At 51.9% G+C, this 21,964-nt stretch overlaps 2 protein-coding genes across 4 annotated transcripts in view; one reads left to right on the top strand and one right to left on the bottom strand.

Moving 5' to 3' along the window:
• The window catches only part of AXDND1 (axonemal dynein light chain domain containing 1), a 55,545-nt gene extending 54,592 nt beyond the window's left edge, over window positions 1-953 (top strand). For 2 of the 3 annotated variants that reach the window (XM_073356522.2, XM_073356527.2), the window contains one exon: window positions 237-952. In XM_073356522.2, coding sequence (XP_073212623.1) covers window positions 237-325 — 89 coding nt within the window. In that variant the 3' untranslated portion in view covers window positions 326-952. Of the gene's footprint in view, window positions 1-236 lie in introns of all 3 variants that reach the window. The other variant, XM_073356526.2, reaches the window with a different exon arrangement.
• A 5,531-nt stretch (window positions 954-6,484) lies between these two features.
• On the bottom strand, window positions 6,485-21,675 carry NPHS2 (NPHS2 stomatin family member, podocin). The gene is made up of 8 exons (XM_073356531.2): window positions 21,336-21,675; window positions 16,303-16,406; window positions 14,799-14,871; window positions 12,986-13,068; window positions 11,398-11,601; window positions 10,486-10,541; window positions 8,585-8,663; window positions 6,485-7,695 (listed from the first exon to the last, which is right to left on the bottom strand). The coding sequence occupies exons 1-8, from the start codon at window positions 21,637-21,639 to the stop codon at window positions 7,420-7,422; spliced, it is 1,179 nt and encodes a 392-aa protein (XP_073212632.2). The 5' UTR covers window positions 21,640-21,675; the 3' UTR covers window positions 6,485-7,419.
• Between the last annotated feature and the right edge of the window lie 289 nt (window positions 21,676-21,964).

A 21,964-nucleotide genomic window follows, 5' to 3' on the forward strand; every position in this document is an offset into this window, starting at 1 on the left:
AAACTGTGTATTATGTGGGAAAGCACTTTTTTTCATCAGTTTAGAATTAGATCCACCCTGATTAGGGGAAGATGGGACTATAGTCCTGGGCTTTCTCAACACTTCCCCTCTAGTGGTTCCCTCCTAGTTCTGATTTGAAAGTGGAGACTGATGTATACTTGATTCTACAGGATGTATTTACCCAAGGAGGAGTTTTGCTATATTTATTTTTAACCTCTGTGTATTTTTTATTTCAGAAGTCTCTTCCCAAGAAGAATCCAAGCCAACTTCTCATAAACCATCTGCTAGTGCCCGGTCCAGGAAAGCCACCAAACCCAAACATTAAAGAGTAGCAATGTCCAACGAAGGTCGTTTGGTTACCATTTGTAGTAGACTTTCAGCATAACCCCACTGCCCATCTCTGTGGCTCCAGATACACTTTAATTCCATGTTCTTTAGTATAGCAAAATGACTGGAACACCCACTAATGCACCCTCCAAAGGAGAGCTTTAGATAAAGCACTAGAGAGGATCTTTTCTAGATTTATAAATTATCTGAAAACCCCACGCTGGGTAACGCAGTGTTTTAGAGTAGTTGCTAGTCATAACTGGAGAGTGGATTAGAACAGAACTTGTAGAAAAGGCTTTCAGGCCTTCTCAACATATCTGTTAGTAGAGTCTTTAAGATATCAGGTCATAAACTTATCCCAGGCTAGCTGTACTGCCGTAGTTGGAACTTTGGGACATGTTGTCCAGATCTCAGACCCATTCATAGGTGCTCAGCTTGTGAACAGAAATCTTGGGATGTTTTCTTCCAGGTTTGGAGACAGAGGGAGGGCCAGGTCTTTCACAGAGTGGGACACAGGATACTTTCAAAGTATTTAGAGGGGAGGTTTCCAACTAATTTATACAGGTGTGGTGTATAGAAAAAGAAAAAAAGTTCTGCTCAGTGTTGCTTGATAAATAATTAAGGCAGCAGACTCAGAATACCTCTTCTGAGAGCCATCATCTCCCTGGTTATCATCCTTTTACAGGATGTCCATGGCTTTTGATACCTTGGACTTCTGTTAACGTGGGTGGTGAATTGGAGAGGAACAGCTCTGTCAGTTTGAGTGAGACTCCTAAGGAAACAACCCACAGGACTGTCCAGAAGGGTTATAGAGACAACGCTGCCAGGACGCAAAGGTGGAGTCCTGCCGACTAATGGGGAGACCCCTAAGCACTAAACCTCCGGGGCAATATAAAATCACCAGGATAAGAGAAAGAGCTGATAGCAGAGCAGCTCCTAACAATGGCTAACAAGGCAATGGTTGTGGAAAACAAAGATGAAGCAGCTTGCACCTACAAAAAGGACTGTGGGGGTGGGGTGTGACAGGGAATAGTAAAATCTGCAACAGTCACAAACTGTCCCCAGAGCATCCAAACAATAATGGGAGGCTGGGCCTGCAAAGAAAGTTTGATTACTACAGCAAATATCAGTGACCTGCCCAGGACTTTGCCTTGATTGATGTTATTGCCAGGGCTTCTCCAGGACTTTGCCCCATTTTACCATTTATTTATACACACAGCCCTACTCTCTGCTTTTCCAGTGCTTTGTATATATAGAAATGTTAAAGATGCACCTCTGTTGCTCCAGTGAAATGACCAAATGTCTTAATGATTGATTAGCCAGTACAGACTGTTGCAACTTGACTCTAAGTTTATTGGGCCTGAGGATCTCATTTCAAGTCCCTGTGTTTCGCCTTATATTAGCATTTGCAGCATTACAAAATGACTTAAGAGAGGTCTGTTGCTGGTGCAATAGCAATTAATAACAAGAGATTCCAATAACTAGACTTGATCAAGTTATTAATCAAAGATTAATACAGCGTAATACAGAAAGGAAGAGTAATATGTTACCAACCCCTTTGGAAGACAGCAGTGGCAGTGGTCATGCTGTCTCAAAATTCTGTGCTTCCCCCTTCTGTATTTCTACCTAACTGGGAAGAGTTCCCAGTTTCCCTAGATCACTTTACCTAATACACCTTTTTGTCTGTTTCTTTTACATGTTTTTCACTGACAGTGAGGCGCTATACATTTTTACCCCAGGATGTGTGTAATATGTTGTAAGTTTCAAGAAGGCATATGGTTTAAATGTTGACAGTTATATGGACCCCGCACATTACACAAAAACAGAGATGCAATATTTTTCAAAAATATTTTCGGCATAGTGTTTTAGAAATTAGCAAAGTTTAGAAGGTATCTTAGGTTTTGCATTCTCCAGTGCAGACACCTAGCAGGAGTTCGTCCAAAGGTCACAGCATTTACATAGCTTACAGTTTAGAGAATTTAACGTAAATATAAAGGACTTCAGATATAATATACTTATTCACTGACTATTTTCTTATTCTGGTTACATAACACCCCCTATACTTATAGGTGCTATAATAACCAGTTCCTATATTTTAATCAATACCTTTTAACCTTTTACATAGAAGACCTGATTTCCCAATACATTCTATCCAGACAAACTGGTAGTTGATAAGAAAGCAGTTTACATTCCTGGTTAGCAGTTTTATGTCTCCACCGCTCCTTCATTCCTTTCTCCCCGTGCCTCTGCCCGTACTCCTCCCCCCTCTCCTTCCTGCGCCTCCAGGGCCCTTCCCGGGCACATCAGCTGCTCTTTCCAGCACTCTTGCCTGTGCTACTGCTGTTCTTCCCATCCTCCACCTTGCACCTCTGCCTCTTCTTCTCCAAGGGCCTCTGCCAGGGACGGTGGGTTTGTATCATTTTTGGTGGTGCCCAGAATGGGTCCAAGTCCTCCCCCCCTTCACCTGCCTAAGGCTCTGGGAGGGAGTTTGGGTGCAGAAGGGGGTTCGGTCTCTGGGAGGGAGTTTGGGTGCAGGAGGGGTGTGAGCTCTGGAAGGGAGTTTGGGTTTGGGCTCTGGGCTGGGGCAGGGGCTTGGGGTGCAGAAGGGGGTGCAGGGTGCAGTCTCTGGGAGGGAGTTTGGGTGCAGGAGGGGTGTGAGCTCTGGAAGGGAGTTTGGGTGTGGGCTCTGGGCTGGGGCAGGGGCTTGGGGTGCAGGAGAGGATGAGGGGTGTGGCGCTTACCTCGGGTGGCTCCCGAAAGCGGCCTGCACACCCCTCTGGCAATGGCTTCTAGGTTGGGGGAGGCGTGGAGCTGGGGGTCTCCACATGCTGCTGCCCACAGTTTCTGGCCAATGGGAGCTGTGGAGTCAGAGCTTAGGGCGGGGTCAGTGTGCAGAGACCCCTGGTCCCATAGGGCCGTTCCAGCTGCTTCTGGGAGTGGCGCGGAGTGAGGCCGGGTAGGAAGCTGCCTTAGCCCCACTGCTCTGCCAATGGCAGCAACCGGGGGGCCCCTGGGTCCTTTTAAATTGCCATGGGGTGGCAGGCGGTGCTGGGAGATTGCTTTGGGGGAGGTGCGTGAGGGTGGCAGGAAGGGCCAGGGGAGAGACCTGGCCCCGAACATTGATGGAGCTGGGCCCGCAGACCCTGAATATTCCTGGAGCATGGGCACCATCGGCTTGTATAACTCACCACCCCTGTCCACCACTCCTTCCCAGGCTTGCTCCTGTGCCTTCGTTCCTTTCTGTGTTCCTGCCTGCCCCTTCAGTGCTCCCCCTGCCTGCAGTGTGTGTGTGCTTGGTTAGGGCTGAAGTACTATGGGTGCTCACCTATTAACTTGATAGTGTCTGACTGAGGTTGGTTGTGTTGTTTCCATTATGAACCTCAAAGTCCCTCCTCTTGGGTATTTAAAGAACAGCCCTAAAAACATGCCAGGTTTGTAACTCACCCCAGAGAGTCTGTCTAGAGTGAACGTTCTGTGCAGAGTTTGAAACGCAGCAGGAGAAATGTCTGGGGGAAAACAACCTATTTCGCTTGATCAACACATTTCCCTCTGAAGTTACATTGCTGCAATGGGTCCCAGGCTGGGAGGTTGGGCCCGATGAGTTTCCTCTGTTCAATAACCTGAACTAGGCAGGAGGGAGGCTCCACTCAGCTCATGTTCTTCAGTGGAGACTAACTCAGGCTGGTGCCAAATTTTCCAAAGCCAGTTTCTTCTCCCTTCGCACCTGCTCAGACATTTGGCTGAGAGTTTCCTTAGTTTTATACCTCTACAGATGGAGGGTGAAATAGGGAAACAGGAGGATAAGGGGTTCTGGAAGCAGGTAGGGAAGGAATCCCAAAGTGGATGCAGCAGCCAGAAGGTTGGCTGCAAAGTGGAAGGAGTGGGAGAAGCGGTGGAGGCCCAGGTTGGCACATGCTGCTCAGGGCTTTAGCCTGGTCTCTTCACTGGCAATGAGGATCCTTGTCCTTAATAGCCTAAGGGTTAACCCTTTTTCTGCTAGTCCATCTCCATTATGCTGATGCATTGTATTGAGGCATCACTATCAGGAACCTTACCCCAGCTGCAGATGGTCTCCTCTTACAGTGGTCAGCAGCAAGCAGGGGCTTAGTGAAAAGAGATGTACAAATACAATAGCCAGAGGGTGCAGGGTGGCAATTTGGCTGGGTTGGCAATTTGCTGTAATTACAATAAGTATTATTAATAATAATATTCAGCTCATATATAGCTCTTCTCAGCCATAGATCTCAAAGCACTTTATGGAGGAGGTTGGTATCATTATCCCCAAGTCACTGGTGGGGAAACTGAGCCACAGAGAGGGGAAGAGACTTGCCCAAGATCACCCAGCAGGTAAGTGACAGAGCCACAAATGGGATCCAGGTCTCCTGAGTCCCAGTCCAGTGCCCTATCAGCTTGGCTGCACTGCCTCCAAGAGGGATACTCAAAGGTAGGTGAGAGGGGCAGTATCAGAACTGTGGGGATCCCAGACCTGGGGTACAGATGGTCAGGAATACGGTGCAGTAATAGAGCTGTACAGGATTTGCTAGTATGTGCTGCATACTTTTGCTATGGGGAAAGGTCTATCCAATTGACTAGGGAGCTACAGATATTTAAAGAGTCTTCTGGAGACATGATGCTTAGTTCTGTTGGGTTTTTTTGAGCGTTGTATTTGTTCTGTGGACCATCCGACAGAACTGAATAGAGAATCATCACCAGAGAATCATCGCGTAGGGCAGTTGAAGAAAGCTATAGAAATGTTGCTGTTATCTATAAAGCTCATGACAGTTATTAGCTCCCTGCTTTCACTATCTCAGGGGAAGTACATCAGGATTTGTAGTTTATCTCTCAGCCTTTAGTCCCCTAATAAGATCCCATCTCTCTTACTAGGTTCATGTCTCACACAGACATACAGAGGATGAGAACTTTGCCTGTGTCCTGTCCTCGGGCGCCATCTAGTAGCAACAAGCAGGAATACAGCTTGCTTACCGCACAGATGGCTGGGGTGTCCATTTCAGGAGCAGGCTCCCAGGCCATAGAAGGGGTTGTCTTTCACCTCATTCACCCAACGAAAATCATCCATGGAGGAGACTGGTCTGGATGGGGGGTGCTATGCTTTCACACTTGGCTGCCTCCACCCCATGAAGCCAGGGGCCCTGTTCACTCCTCTAGGGCAGAAGGGCAGCAGCTCCCCTGGGGACAGCAATGCTGCTAGGAGCCAGTGTGGCTGCTATGTGTCAGCCTGGCTGTAGGCAGTGCCCGTTCCCCAACCCACAGCCAGATGTGCGCCAGCTTGTCCTCCAGCCCCTCCCACTCAAACCTTGGATGACACCAGGCCACTGGGCTGCTGCCGGAGCTCATTAACAATTGACATTAACACAGAGAATGGAGCTGGAACAACAAGGACCCCACCTTGCTTTCTGCTGTGCTGCCCATTTGCTCTCCCTGGCCTAGTTACGTCACACGTTTGGCCACCTCAGCCCAGAATCCAACAGCTGGCAAGTGACAGATCTTGGGGAACACTATTCCCCAGGGGCTGCCCACTTACTGCTCCAACCCTAGTTTGCCCTTTGCAATCAATGCTTCGGCTGCACGGGTGGAGACTGCGGGAGCTATCTGCATTAGCTTTCATGAACACCCTATGTGCCTCAGTTTACCTGCTTGGCATTAGCCTGCCCATCTGTCTGGGGTACAGTCAAAGGAGGCTCTTAGGGGTAAACAAGCAGGAAATGAAGCAATAGTTGGGATAAGCCACTTGGGGTAAACAGCTTCAAGGGAGTTAAGATGACACTGGTTGGGGTTATTATGTGGGAGGATGCTGTTCTCCAGGCACCAGGCAGAGGGGGTGCTAGGGCTGAAAGCCTAGAGGTGTAAAAGACCAGGAACAGCTATAAAGCCCGTCCCCTGGTTTGGGGAGGTGGGTCATCATCAGCTGCCTGCATGGGGGACACTACCAGTGACACACTGAGTAAGGGAGCACTTGCAGCAGGCAGGCTGTTCCAGCTGGAGACGAAGGTAAGTAGGTGAGAGGACCTTGCCAAAGGCTGCAAGGGAAGACGGTGTAAGTGAGAGGGAAGATGTGGCTAGGCCTGTATCATGTGATCCCTTGGCTCAGACTGGCATGGCCCTTTGGGTGAATGATTAATATGCAAGTCTGAAGCCCTTGTTTTCAGTCACTTTATTCAGCTGATGCCTCAGGCTTCTGGAGGCAAAGGGTTTACAGGGGCCCAGCCCAGCTGGGCCAGCTACATTAATACGATTGGGAGGCAGGGGGCTGCAGCCCAGAAACCCAGTCGAGGGAGCAGACCAAGACCATGGGGATTCCACCCAGAGAGGGGCGAAGGTAGCGAAATCTGTCTCCAGCGGGGTGTACGCACGAAGGACTGAAAGACAGAGGTTTCATGTAGCTCACCCTGTACGTGGGCCAGCACTTCTTACCAGCTGCCCTTCTTTGAGGAGATACCCACTTCATGCTGAGTGACACAGCAGGAAGATCTCAAGCACTGCCTGAGCGTATGGAGCCCTGGATAATCCGCAGCCTCTGACTGATATGTTACAGCAGGGTGTCCCTTTGGGCCTCCTCGCTTCTCCTGGGCACCAGGCTTTTGCAATGCAAATGATTCCAGCCAGATCATGTTGTGGGGATTGGGAAGGGAGAGGTTGATATTTGGGGCCTTAAATAAAAACACCCCTAGTCTATCCAGCCAGCCTAATTGGAATGATAGAGGCCATCTCTAGGGCTCCAGCTCTGGGGCTGGGGGAAGCATTTATACCATCCCTCTGCTCCTCAGCACAGCAGGGTGAAAGGAGCAATGAAATGGTGAGACGCAGAGGAAGCTCCCGTCCCCGTCCCCACCCCTAGCTCCATTCCAGTGCCCCACACACGGGATGAGCCGGAATGTTTCTTCAAAGCAAACTCAAACTTCTGTGCCCAGCCCACTTTATATAATCACAGGCCCCTGCTTGCTGCCCATCCCAACCCCTCCACAGTTTATGCTGGAGGGCTGGCATGGTTCAGACCAATCCATGGCGCCTGTTTGAAGATAAGTGACCTGGTAGAAGGTGTCCATCTGGGTGCCAGCTCCCCATGGCATGGCCCTATAGCATGGGGGAGTCCTTCGTGTCCTTTGGAGCCTCAGGGTGATTGGGAGCGCTGGTAGGAAGGCTGCTGCCCATGGAGTTGTGGCTAGCGGCAGATACAAGATTCATTAGGTCAAAGGGCAAAGGGAGGACAATAGTGGAAGGTTTCTCAGCAGACAGGCATTGCAGCGTGTGCAGGTAACGGAGCTGGACAGCAGCTGGGGAGCTGGCCAAGATCTCGGCTGCCATCTTCAGGGATTCGGAGGTAGCCTTCTCCCCCTCGGCAGCAATCACCTGCAGCACAAGGGAATGAATGACTGTTTCTGCACCATTCCACTGGGTTGGCCCCACTGGGGCTGGCAGGACCTGACATCGTTTCTTACAGTGAGTCTGAGTGAAGATGCTAGGCTGGAGTCGCTGCAAGCTCCTCCCATGGCCAGTGCTCCTACCTTAGTCTCTGCAGTGCCTCCTGCTGAGCAAAGGAGGGAGTGGAATAGCCTATGCAGCCAGAGCTCCTCCATCACCTCTCTGCTGGGAAAGGTTGGGACTGCAGCAGGGTAACCCACCTGCTGCAGTTGCAGCACCTACCAACTCCTGTTATTCCTTAAAGTGGGGTTCCCCAGCCTGTGGGTCAAGTACCATTAGGGCTGGTCAGAGGGGCCTTCCTGGGGATCTTGACTGGGTGGAGCCCTCCTGTGGAGGAGGGCTATAGAATAAGCAAAGGAGGGAGCAGTCAGTTCAGGGTTTGGGACACAGGCACTGTGCTCCGGCATTTAACCTGCCCTCTCCTGTTAGGATTCCCATCACTCAGTGCAGGGACAGAGGCAGCCCCGGACTCAGCCTGCAGTGAGCGCCAGTGGGAAGAGTTTGATAAAGGGACTGCTCCATGCCGCAGAAATGGCTGAACTCCACAGGGGGACGTAGGCATTGCAACACAGAGCATGGAGGGGCACTGGGCAGTGCTGCTGGGGAGAGGGCCCCCTTGGGATAGGGAGAAGCACCCCTCCCATTGCAGGTGTGGAGGGGCAGTGCTGTGTGCAGGAAGGCGTATGGGGTGAGGAGTCAGTAGAGGCCCTGGGGGGAATCTCCCCGCCTGGTTGTGGTTGTGGTCTCTGTCCAAATGGCCGGAAAAGGCTGGGAATTGATCCGCAGGGGAATATAGGGGCATTCGCTGGTGTCCTACCCGCACTTTGGCCTGTCTCTGGGCCTCTGCTTCCATTGCCAAGGACTGCTGCAGTTCAGCCGGCAGCCGCACATGATTGCTGCAGGAAGAAGAGACCGGAGTTACATGGACCCTGGAATTCTGTGCCCATGGGTAGCGCCAGGCTGCGAGCCTGTCTGACACTGTGCCCCAGTGTCTCCTGTCCCAGGCTGAGGCAGCTTACAAAAGTCCCCGGAGTTCAGATTTTCAGCCTTCCAATCTCATCTCCCACCCAGCTGGGCCCAACCCACCTAGCACTGGAATCAATGGGGTTCTTCCCAAGGACACTCTGATTCTTGAACTAGGGTCTGTTATTGGCTGAGCTGTGCTTTCTTCCTCTGGAACCGGGCCGGGAAATCTGAATTGCAATAACAGGGCCAGATCCCCAGCTGGTGTAAATGGATATAGCTCTGACAACATCTGTGGCACTATGCTGAGTTTCCCCACTGAGGAGCTGGCCCCAGCTGGAAAACACAAGAGCGTTTTATGCCATTTAAACTTCTGCAGCCCAGTGAGTGGAGGTGCTGAGTATGTGGGTGTGATGTTGCACTCCATATGCTTTATGAAAATATGCTTGGAATATGAATATAATATAACTGGAATATGCTTTATGCAAAAGGTCTCTTGTAAGGTATCATTACAAAGCTTATAATCTACTGAGTGTGGTTATCCTTTTTGTATGAATGTATCATTCGTGTATCTGAAGCTAGAAATATGAAGTATTACTCTAAAGTCCTATTGTAACTATGCAAAGTGTGGGCCATTAATAATGGCTTGGAATCTTGACTTCTCCCATTAATCAGGACAATTGGTTGTAAATGGCTCTGTTTACTTGCAAGCCTTCCTGTGTTCCTGTAAATCAGGACAGGAAGAATGGCGGCTGGGGTCTCAAAGGACATGTGACCATGTCACTTGGTACTGGAATCCATCTTAAGCCTGGTTTTCCATTTAGAAGGAGGGGTGGGGACCCAGAGAGACAAAAGATTCCTGCCTTGTGCCAAAGCTATAAAAACGGGGTGGAACAGAACAAAGGGGGCTGCCTGTCATAAGAAATCCCCTAGTTATCACCTGAGCTGCAACTAAAAGGAACTGTACCAGAGGAAAGGATGGGGCCAGGCTAGGAAGGAGTCTAGTCTGTGAAATAAATTTAGTGGAATATCTCTGACTGTGAGATTTTACCAGTATTCAGTTTCTTAATGTACTAGGCTTAGACTTGCATGTTTTGTTTTATTTTGCTTGGTAACTTACTTTGTTCTGTCTGTTATTACTTGAAACCACTTAAATCCTACTTTTTATACTTAATAAAATCACTTTTGTTTATTAATTAACCCAGAGTATGTATTAATACCGGGGGGGGGGGGGGGAACAGTTGTGCCTGTCTCTCTATCTGTGTTATAGAGGGCAGACAATTTATGAGTTTACCCTGTATAAGCTTTATACAGAGTAAAATGGATTTAGTTGGGGTTTGGATCCCATTGGGAGCTGGGTGCCTGGGTACTGGAGATAGGAAACCTGCTGAGCAGTTTTGGTTAAAGTCTGCAGCTTTGGGGGCATGGTTCAGACCTGGATCTGTGTTGCAGCAGACTGGCGTGTCTTGCTCAACAAGGCAGGGTTCTGGAGTCCCAAGCTAGCAGGGAAAACGGGCTCAGAGGTCATTTCAGCACATCAGCTGACAGTCCCAAGGAGGTCTCTGTGACCAACCCATCACAATGGGCAAAGGAGAAGGGCTGGCTGGGGGCTCGGGGTGCTGAAGAGGTGACACCTGGATAGAGCTTCAGGGGCAAAGGTGGCAAAGGACCAGACATTAGCAAGTAGTGTTTGCAAAGGGGATGGGGAGGTTTCTTTACCCTGCTGGGTCTCCATTTCATACGTTTCCTACCTACATTTCTGTTCTCTCCACCTTGATTCCCCAGCGACATGTGACTGCATCCAAAGCGACCTGTAGAAATGGGGATATACTGACCGTGGGCAGTTTGTGTGGCACTGTGCCAAGGCACTTACAAACAAGTCAGACAGTCGGCACAGGCTCATATGGTTCACTGCCTGAGAGCTCGTGTTGGAGGGATGTGTCTGCTATGGATACTTGTGCATGCTACAGAAAAACACTTCTGGTTAAAAGGCTTAAGTGTCTCTAAAGGTTGGACACCAAGAGAAATCCCTGTAGAGGGCAGGCCAAGGAGGTAAGCTGCCATGTACGTCTTCATTGCTCTTGGCTTCTGGGTCTCACACTGTGCTCAGGAAGATTTGCTCCCAGAGAAGTCAGCTGACTCAGAAGCACCATTGCTGCCTCAAAAAATCTAGTTCTGGTGTAACTCCACTGAAATCAGTGGAGTGGGTCCCACTTACCCCAGGCCTGAATTTGGCCCTGGATGTGTCATTTGAATCGGCATGGCTGATCATTTCCCAGCGTGGATTGCTTCCCCCAGGCCCCATTCAGCAGCTGGATTGGTGTCACCTTTGCTGCAGCTGGAGGAGAAACCTGCTGCGGCCCATCAGGCCTGCGTTTCTGTGGCTGCTTTGTCTGTGGCTGCGGCCCATCAGGCCTGCGTTTCGCCCCAGTACTTTGCCCTTGGACAGCCTCTCTAACCCAAGGGACTCAAAGTATAATCATCACACTGTTGCCTTCCATTGGGCGCAGCAAGTCTCCAGAGTCTGCAGAGTCCCTGCAACTGATCACTGTGGGCTTCTTATAAGCCTTTCCCTGAGGCCCTTTATACACCATGTGTTGAAAGATCGATCTACTGCATTGCCCCAGTGCTCTGGTCCCACAGCTGCCCACCTCCTTGTGGAGATACCTTCATTTCCTGGCCAATGCTCTTCCTCTCCAGGAGGATTTCACTGAAGGATCGATGGGCCAGCAAGCGCTTCATGGTTGTCTGTACCAGCAGCTTGACAGCGCTGGAGAGGTTGGCCACGCTGGTTAGGAGGAGAGAGGCATTTTCCATCCGGTAGTAGCAGACTGCATCTATTTCCACGGTAACCATGTCTTTAGTCACCACCTAGACAGAGAATGTTGGGGGTGATGGAGCTGGTTCTGATAACTCTGGGGTGGGATGGAGGAGCTGGGAACACTGCAGAAGAGGAAGAATGGCCTTGTAGGTAAGGCACTGGGCGGGGACTCAGGAGATCATAGGGATTCTGGTCCTAGCTCTGACCCTGGGCACGTCACTTTGCCTCTCTTTTCTATCCTGCTCTTGGCCTGTCTTGTCTATTTTGCACGTAAGTGGTTTGGGCAGACTGTCTCTTACTATGTGTGTGCAGCACCGAGAACAATGTGATTATCACTGTTCACGGCAGCATCCACCGCATGCTAGGAGTCATGCAGGATGGTCCCTGCTCCAAGCTGCCCACACGGAAAAAATCTCAGGTGGGGGCTCTAGATGCTGCTATTAGCTAGTAATGCAGCCGGGTATAAGGAATGCAGGGAGAGGGAGCCAAGGAAAGAAATGAAAACAAAGGATTTGGGCATAGGGAGGGCTGCTCCCCACTGGCCTGTGCCTGCCTAGACCCTGAAATGACAGACTTTAATCCCAGCAGGCTGTCCTTCCAAGGCTGGTACATATGTGGGGGTCCTTCAGATGAGATCTTAAGAACCATGCCCCAGCCTCCTCTGCGCTGGACCCCCTGGCAATTTTTGAAGAATCTGGCCCAGTGTCTTTGGCCAAAAACTCTTCCTCCCTTCTCCTTGTCGTGCTGTGCTGTACTGGCCAGTGGTGCATTGGGTTATGTTTGGTGTGCTGTGTTGTGCAGCAGTGTGTTGTGTTGTGCTGGGCCTTAGTGTGGGCGTTGCCCATTTTATGTGTTCAAAAATCGTTAACTTGGATTAAAAATGGAGAGATTTTAATGTACCTGTATGATTTGTGCCTTCTAGTTTCTGCACTTTTAGGGTGCATTTTGGTCACATTTACGAGCCTTTCTGCACAGCCATGAAGCCTAGATATTTAGCGTTGAATAAGCGGGGAAAAAAAGTGAGATTCTTGCCCATTCACCTGACTCCAGGACCTGGGGTTTATAAAAATACCAAATAGCATAAGATTGGCAATATGATCATGAGCATGGAGCAGTGTGCTGTCTGCCAGTCGGCTAGTGTCCTTTGCCCAGAGCTGGCTGCATCTCAGCTGTGCTGGCTGTGTACAGCTTCTAAAGCACTTTGGGGTCCCTCAGAAGCCAGAGTGCTATCTAAGTGTGAGATACTTTTATTGCTCCAGGGCAGAATGACCGACACTAGCCACTGGCTGCAGTTAACTTCAGGCTTAAGCCTGCCTCTTGGGTGGGTGTAATATTTTATGCCACCTTCCCACTAGGGAGCAAATAGCTCTAACCAACCATAGGAAAAGCTAATGCTAGAGATGCAAGGGAATAAATGGGAGGGAGTTGGCTTACCTCATGGAAGGGGATCTCTAGGGTTTTGAGGCGACGGTCTACCTTGTGGTATGTATCCAGACAGGGAAGGAAGAAGAAAAGGCCTACGGGAGGAAGAGACAGAGTAGCAGCATGTGACTGGATGCCATGGAAGAAAGTCCCACTCCCTGACCCAACAGCAGCAAACTTGGGGCTACGTAGGACAAGACAAAGACCAAGAGAAGGGCCCAGAGCTGCAGCGTCTCCCGCACTAAACACCTGCCCAGATGTCCTGCTGCAGGAATGAGTGGAGGGGGGGACGGAAATAAACTCTTCCCAAAAGATGTGGCAGAGACATCAGTCCCTGAGGGGTTCCCCTGGCCACTCAGTGCTAATGTTTTAGAGTCACTCGCTGTCCCCCACTCAGCATGCTGGGTTCTCACTTCACAGGTGAGCCCACGTCTTAGCGCCAAGATGGGTCTGAGCTGTAACACTTGGAGCAGGATCCAGACCAGAACAAGCTGTGGACGGTTTGGACGGGGGTTCTGGCTCAGGCCCAGGGCCGGCTCTAGGCACCGGCAAAGCAAGTACATCCTTGGGGTAGCACATTTCCAGGGGCGGCACTCCATCCAGACTTTCTTTTCGGGGCAGTTGCGCTCTCGGAGCTGCACCATTTAGACGGGGCGAGGGCGCCGCGCCCCCGGCTGCAGCAGGAAGGGGAAGCCCCAGCCCCGGGATGCTGAGCTGCCAGGCCCAGCCGCTACCTGGGGAGGAGAGGGCGAGTCCTGCCGGGGCTGCGCCGCCTCCTCTGCGCACTGGCTGCTGTGCTGCCTTGTGCCACCCCTTATATGGGGGCTTCTCTGCGCGGCCGGGCGGGGGAGGGGGGAAAGCCCCTGCAGGCGCTGGGAGAAGGTGACATCACTCCCTCCACTTCCAGCACCGCCTGCGAGCCCCAGCCCCACCTGAGCTTGGGGTGGCAAAAAAACCGAGAGCCGGCCCTGCTCAGGCCCTTGGCTGCCTAGAATCCTCACAGTGGGGGCTTTGAGGAGAGGGGTGCCAGGCCCATGGGGTCTTAATGCAAGGGCCCCCCAGGCAGCTAATATGTGCGGAGTGCGGATGGAGCAAGCTGAGCATGGCACATAGACGCGAAGGGCCCTGTGAGAGGAGAGGGGTAGGGAGACAACCACAACCTGCAGTTGGGGGTGGGAAAGCGGCTGCATTTCCACTTCCTCATAGTTGGGAGGGGGAAGGGAACCAGGGGGCATGAAGCCTGACCCCACCACTTCAGCAGTGGTTGGAGGCCTGCAGGTGTTGGGAGCCGCACAGGAGCTGCCATTGCCAGAAGAGGAAACAGGGGTCCCAAGAATTGCCTACTCGGAGTGGGAAAGGGCCAAGGGAGCCGCAGGCACTGAGCACAGGATTTCCAGACGCCCCTCACCCGACTCATCTCCTGTGGCTGCAGCAGCCCAAGGGGCAGCCAGCCCTGTGAGGAGCCAGTCACCTGCCAAGCAGAGGATAATGCCCGCATTGTCAGCCATTAGCAGACCTGGTAAGGGAGGGAGACAGCCAGAGCCCGCAGGGGTGGGGTGTTAGGAGGACAAGGCCATCGGACGGAGGGGAGAGGAGAAGGGTGCAGGATTGCAGACTCAGGATTAGCAGAGGCTGGCCTGGATCAGGATGTACATTTGTGGTGGGTGGAGTGAGAGGGGCAAGGCACGGGGAGTGGGACACTGGGCGTGGGATCCCCTGGGAACAGTGGGGATGGGGTGGCTGGCCTGACACTTCTGGGAGCCCCGTTGGAGCCTTGCATGAGTGTGGCAAGAGAAAGGGGTGAAGGAGCGAACAAATTGCTTACCGGGCCCTCGGGGCCTTCCGGGAAGGAGGCGCCCAAGTCGGAACACGATGGCTCTCTCGTACTCCCGCACGATCTACAGTGGGAGACAGAGAGCCTGGAATTGGAGGAGGTGGGGATCTGGGGGAAGGGCTGCGGCACTGGAAGAGAAGCTGGTGAAATCGTTGTTTTGGGAAAACCACCGAAAGGCAAACTGTGCAGAGCCAGCCAGCCAGAGCTGTCAGCTAGTGTAGCTCCATTCATGCCAGGGCTGCTGTTTCCATTTATGCTAGCTGAGAATCTGGCCCAGAGACTGTATGGCAATTGCAACTGTGGCCGGCTCCTGGCCAGTGGAACTGAGAGCAGGGAGCCTGTCTCTCCAGTGCTCTCAATGATCTCCCTCCTGGGCCTAGGCAGCGTAGAGGAGGAAGCCATTTGAATCAAATGCAGAGGGGGCAAGAGCCAGATCTGGGGTGGGGCGAGTACATTGGGATGAAGAATTCTGGGAGGGGTGCAGGGGTGGGGAATGACTGGGACTGTGTGTTGGGATCGGGGGAGATTGTGATTGGCTGTGCAAGGAGACCATGACAGGAAGCTGGGGATGGGACTGAGAGCCACTGAGGGGGAGACTGAGATCAGATGGGGAGCTGGGGGAGACTGGGAATGGGAAGCAGTGTAGTCAGGGAGGGGAGACAGATCTGAGAGGAGCCAGTGTGCAAGGAGACAACTGGGACTGGCTGAGCAGAGAGCCTGGGACAAGGAGTCAGACTGGGGGAGGGACACTCAGATTAGACAGGGAGGCTGGGGTGGGAAACTGGGACTGGGAGCCAGTGGGGATGGGGACTGTGGACGTAGGAGGCTGAGCGGGAGACACAGACGGATGGGTTGAGGAGCTGGGAGCAGGGAACTGGGACTGGCTGGGCAAAGGAGATGGGGACTGGGATGAAAAGTCTGAGGAGTGGGGACTGGGACTGGCTAGGTGAGGAGGATAGGACTGGGACAAGGAGCCCAGGGCAAGGACGGGACAGGACCAGATTGGAGGGGAATGGGCAGAAGAGTTTGCACACTAGAATACACTCCCCTCCAGCCTGGAATGGAGCCCAAGGTCCTTGAGACCATAGGTGCTGGTAGAGTGGCAGCACCTGCTGGTTTGAGCCCCTGGCTTGAAGTAGTACTAACCACCAGATACATGGTAATAGCTTTCAGCACCCCCACTTTAAAAATTGTTCCAGCACCTATGCTTGAGTCTCACCATTCCTCTGCTGTCAGCAAATATCTGGGAAATGATCTGGATAACAACCAACTATTGCTATCAGTTAATCCATTAGCTTAAGTAGCAGAGGGCTGAGTGGTGTATGTAAAGGTTCTGACTCTGCTGAGGACCTACATGGGTGCCAGTATGATGCCACATGATGGCATTTCTGTGTTTTCAGTTTGCTTTTTTAAAACTCTAGGAAATTACACCCAAAACCTATGTTAAAATACCACAATAAGGTTGCAAAGTCAAGCACACCATGCATAGCCTCACCTTCATGCAGAACCAGACAGAAATGGGGAAGGTCAATATGATGAAGAGAAGGGACAAGATGGTAAGAAGCCACTCACAGATACCTCGACCGGGAGATGTCATCCCTAAAGAAAAAGAAAGAACACATTAGTAGGTGCCTATTTCCATATTACTGACCGATTGACACCTGCTTGCGTGGTCAGAAATCCAGCTTCCAACAGGTGATCAAAACCTGCTTAGAGATAGACAGAGTGTAATCACTTGGGCTGGAATTTGACCAAGACACTGGAGTCAGTATTCAGGGCCTGGTTTAAAAGGGTAAAAACATGGTTATGTGTGAGCATTTTGGAGCAGAGACTGCATTACTATATGTATTCTGACAGCACCATTGGGAACAAGTGCTCATCAGGCACTACTGCTGATATCGTACTTTAAATATTCATTAGAAATACTCTGAAAGTCCCAGCAAAGAAGAGGCATTTCGCATGTCCCATTTCCCAGGTGCAGCCTGAGCCAGCATCTCTCCTGTCGGGGTGGTGTAGCTCCTCTGGTGGGCTGGGTACGAAGCTTTTATCGTTTTGTGTTTGGGACGATTCCATTGTCCGCGAGCAGACTCCCAGCTGGATGCATGAACCAGACAAAGCCAGTGCTCATTCCAGGAGGGCACCAGAACCAGGTGAAAGCTCTACTCCTCTCTGCTGTTCTAAGTGGAGGCTGCATTATTCATCTGGGACTGGTACAGGGGGATCTCAGGCTAGGCCTGTGTGTCCTTTTGAAATGGATTCCAGCTGCAACCTCGACCCTATTGAGTATAGCACTGTGCATGGGTGTGTCTGCTACGCCTGGAAAGCCACACCAATAAGAGGGACTAGAGGCTGCAGCCCAAACCCCAGGCTTGTGGTTTTGGCAGGCCAGGGTGTGCCACGTGCCACTTTTCCACTGGTGCCCTTAGGAACAAAGGCCCAGATCCTCAAAGGTTTTAATGGGAGTTAGGTGCCTAAATACCTCTGAGGATCTGGGCCCAGGTCTTTGTGCCATGGCATGAGGCCACAGTGTGAAATGGGCAGCTGCAAAGAACCCACGCTCTGTGTGTGTGGGGGGGTGGGGCGCTTTGCTGTAACATGGGAAGAAGGGTGAGGCCAGCAGCTTCCCCGTGGTTGGTCTAAGAGTCCTGAGCTCAAGGAGCCCATTGAAGATCTTTGGCAGGGGCAGCAGCTGGTTCTGGGTCTGCACCTTTACTGACCTGATGGTAGTGTCTGATTCACTCCTGGGCAGTGAATGACTAGAGGCCACCCAGTGCAAGGGGAAGTTGCAACAGCTCTTTCTTTTGTGCCAGCTTTATGGGCCTGGGGATCCACAGCACAAGCAGAAAAACGGATGGTGCCCCACTGCACTGTGCTTCAGCCCTGACCCACTGGAACCACTCATAGAGGCTATCATCTATCCCAGAGGTGGGCAAACTTTTTGGCCTGAGGGCCACATCGGGGTTGCAAAACTGTATGGAGGGCGGGGTAGGGAAGATTGTGCCTCCCCAAACAGCCTGGCCTCTGCCCCCTATCTGCCCCCTCCCACTTTCCACCCCCTGACTGCCCTCCCTCAGAACTCCCGACACATCCAAACCCCCTGCTCCTTGTCCCCTGACTGCCCCCATCCTGAGACCCCCTGCCCCTAACCGCCCCCCCGGGACCCCACCCCCTATCCAACCCCCCCTGCTCCCTGGCTGCCCTGACCCCTATCCACACCTCCACCCCCTGACAGGCCCCCTGGGATTCCCATGCCCTATCCAACTCCCCTGTTCCCTGTCCCCTGATTGCCCCCCTCCCCGAGAACCTCCAACCCATCCAACTGCCCCCTGGTCCCTGTCCCCTGACTGTCCCCTAGGACTTCCCACCCCCCTACCATGCCGGAGCCAGCCACACTGCCCGGCAGGAGCAACGGGCCAGAGCGCTGGCGGTGCGGCGAGGTGAGGCTGCGGGGGGGGGCCGGCGGCTAGCCTCCCCGGCCGGGAGTTCAAGGGCCGGCAGGACGGTCCCGCAGGCTGGATGTGGCCCACGGGCTGTAGTTTGCCCACCTCTGGTCTATCCCCATTAGTTAGCAGTATTGCTTGAGGCCTGGCCCCAGGGTGCTAGGGATACACACAGTAAGAGATAGTCCCTGCCCCAAACAATAGACAAAGGAAATGCTGTTATCCCCATTTTACAGAGGGAACTGAGGCACAGAGAGACTAAAGTGATTTGCTCATGGGGAATTTGTGGCACAACTGGAACTGAACCCAGCTCTCTCAATGCCCAGGTCAATCCCTTAGCTCAGAGACAATCCTGCTGCTTGGAAGCTATTAAGCAGGGGTCTCAAAGTCCCAGCCTGTGGGCCACCTGCGGCCCAAGAACCTCCCCACTGTGGCCCACAGAGGAGAGACCCAGGCTGACACGCTACCGGCATTGTTTTTTGCGGGTGCTGCCCCCCGCAGCTCCCATTGGCTGGGGGAGAGGGACAGAGATATCATCATTAGTTGCTGGGCAGAGTCAGCCATGGAGGCAGCATCACTTTTCCCCACAATGAATATAAACAAGCCGAAATACCGAACACAACTATCTGATGCCCACCTTGCTGCAATCCTGAAGGTGTCAACTGCTCAGTCACTGGGGCCAAACATTAACAAACTGACAGAACTGAAGCGTTGCCAGATGTCTGACAAACACTAAAAACTCTCTGGCAGGGGAAGAATTGTATAAAGTTGCATGACAGTTTTATTATTTCTAAGAAATTCAAAATAAAAAATAAATATCAACGTTTTCTTTTCTGAACACCTTCTTCAGTGACATTATTGGCTCGCTGGGAGGATTTGAGGACTGGCACTGGCCCTACGGTAAACTGAGTTTGAGACCCCTGCTATTAAGTCTTTGGCCTTTTTATGTGGCTGGTGCCACTAGAGCTAAAGCCCCTGGTGAGTTCTGTGATGTGGGCACCTCTCCTGTGGGACCTAATGTTACCCAAGTATCATCAGACAGATATCAGAGGGAAACAACTCTTATTCCCCAGCAGCCCCAGGTGGATGGGCAGCAGTGACTTCCAAATGAAAGGCTACCTGGGCTCTTACTAATTCTCTGAGCCATGCAGTCCTTTAGGGTTGATGCTGTGACTCAGAGCAACAAGTGATCCTTTCCCAGAAATTCTGGCTTTTAACTTTGTCTGAAGCTGTAGGACTGGATTAATTGCTATTTATGGAGGATGAGACCTGGCATGCGTGCGCGTGTGTGTGTGAGAGAGAGAGAGAGCGTAAAGGCTTACAATGAAAGAATGGTGGTCTGAGCTCTGAGTCCAGATGTTTATTTACTAATGGACAGTACAGGAAGGAGAAAAATCAGAAAGCAGAGATCATTTTAAATAGACCCTAACCCTCACCTGTCCTGTGCGAGGATAGCTGTGCTCTCTCTGTAACCTACCAGCTCCTGCAACGCTCATGCATTTATAGCCCCTTCCATTCAGGCTTCACAATCAGGAATAAGTTAAGCCTCACACACTCCCTGTGACATTGATTATTTCCCTCAATTAACAGATAGGAAAGCTCACCCTCTCAGGCTCATGCACCCACTCTGTAGCCCACAACCCAATGCTTCTGCCTTCAGGCAGGTGCTCTGTCCACGAGGCTATATTAGCTCCCTTGGTTTTGCTTTTAAAATATTCCCCCTTTGAACCTTCCTTTCTGACCTCCCATCAGAAGGCTGGTAGGAAGGAGAGCAAGAACCCCCTTCTCCAACTGAGCTGATGCTGACGCCACCTTCTCCCCAAAGTGGGCATGCTCCAGCTTCCACTGGCTGCCCTTAAAAGCTGGCCTTTCAGGGCTACTGCCCCCTTTAGAGAACCCGTGGCTCTAGTAGGCAGATGGCTTCCTGCTGGGTGCAGGCAAAGCCCTGAAAGCAGAATGCTTACTCTTTCCAAAGGTGAGTTAACATCCCTGCTTCCACTGACTATGACAGTCCCTTCTGCCTTTAGGGGCTCTCTGCAGAAAGACCAGGTCTAGAGAGGCGCTTGAACCGAAGCCCCACGTGCCAACACACCAAGCTATAAGGGTTCACAGTCTGTATCTGAGTTTTGCAGCTGGACCTTCTCCCTACAACAAGCTGAACTAAACCTGTGGCTGGAAACACTCCCAAATTGCGTGTCCTCAGAACCTCCAGCAATGTTCTGATTGTGGCTTAGTATCTTGGTTGTAGCGACGAGCAGCTCCCTGTAATCAAGACAGAACTCCTTAGAGGAAAGAGGCAGCTGTAGAGAATTAATCATCAGGGAGAGAGAAGTAAAGCTGGGGCAGCAGAGCAGCTGGACTGGGGAGGGTTTTTGCTGCTTCTTGGCATTCCCTCCCATCCCTGTGATGCCAGGGCTGAACAGATCAGTTCTGTGGATAGAGCCTGTGCCTATTGGTAGTACAGTGCCAATATACAAAGGATGAGAGGCAAAGAGCTCTGTTGATCACCTCACAGTCCCCCTTCTTCCCCTCCCCTCCCCACCCCGTGCCAAATCCCTGCCCCTGGAACTGGCCATCTTGATCTGTTTCCTGTGGCAATAGGTTGGTTCAGGTGTGTTCTGGGCAGAGCAAGGCTTAAGAGACACCTAGGATAACTCTAGCTAGAAACTTCTTCTATCTAAGGGTAGTAAATAATCCCCTGTGCTTCTCAGGGTTAAGGGGTAATAGAGCTAGTGAGGCTGTGGCCTAATGAAGCTAATGAGCAGTGCTCTGAGGCCTAAAGGGATGCAGGATGGATGCTGTTTGCTGCTAAATTCGTTGCTTTATTAGAAATGGAACAGGTCCTGATGTCTCTGAGCAGCCTGGCTAGCCCCAGGGCCTGGTGCTGAGCCCTTCTGAAAATCTGGCCCTGGGGGTTTGTGTGATCACTTGCTGCTTGTTCCTGCACCATGCACTTACTGCACCTGCTTTGCTCTCCCTTTGCATTGGTGTAAATGACGATACAGGGATCAGAGCAGAATCGGACCCCAGTGCCCCACAAGCCAGTAGCCTCTGTCCCTACTGCTCTCCTGCCCTTTCCAAATCCTACCTTCCTCTTGTCGCTCACTTTCCAGCAGTGCCATCACCTCTGTTTCCTCGTCGAAAGACACTACATCGTCCACGTCTACCACTGTGGAGCTCGGCATCCTGCTGTCTGTCTCCATGGGGCTCTTGCCTTCCTTGGCTTTCCCCCTCTTGAGCCCCTCTCTGTCCTTGCTGGCTGCTCTTCTGCTCTCCACCTTCTCTCTCCTGCCCTGTGAGTCTGCAGGCTCTCTGTTCCTCCTGTGGGACTCCTTGGAGGAGCTGCGAGACCGCTTTTCCATCCTCATTGGGGGCTGCGAGCGAAGGAGCATGCAGCTCTTGGGAAGCAGCTTGCTGCGGCGGCAGGATGACCAGTCTTGGGAATTTATCGGGGAGTGGAGGAGGTGGCAGGCGGGGGAGGCGCAGGAGGTTTTGATCATTCTCTGGGCTTGTCAGACTTGTTGGACAGTGAGCCAAGCAAGCTGTTTTCCCAGGCGCTGTCCTATCCCGCACCTACCTGGCGCTGGCAGAGGAGTTTCAGGAAGGCTCAGTCCCACCAATCAGATGCCAAGACGATGGAATCCATGATGCGGGTTTATGTACTTTTGCATGACTTTGGCATAAAATGCATTGACACTCACACAAAGGGGTCTTTTT

The sequence above is a fragment of the Lepidochelys kempii genome, chromosome 8, assembly GCF_965140285.1.
Source record: "Lepidochelys kempii isolate rLepKem1 chromosome 8, rLepKem1.hap1, whole genome shotgun sequence".
NCBI classification, from domain to species: domain Eukaryota; kingdom Metazoa; phylum Chordata; order Testudines; family Cheloniidae; genus Lepidochelys; species Lepidochelys kempii.

Excerpts from the sequence above, each read along its gene's own strand:
- NPHS2 (XM_073356531.2), bottom strand. The coding sequence starts at position 21,639 with ATGCTCCTTCGCTCGCAGCCCCCAATGAGGATGGAAAAGCGGTCTCGC. Across the intron at positions 11,602-12,985 it reads TAGAGATCCCCTTCCATGAG|GTGGTGACTAAAGACATGGT; the intron begins GTAAGCCAACTC and ends TTCTCTGTCTAG. Across the intron at positions 7,696-8,584 it reads AGAGACAGGCCAAAGTGCGG|GTGATTGCTGCCGAGGGGGA; the intron begins GTAGGACACCAG and ends CTTGTGCTGCAG.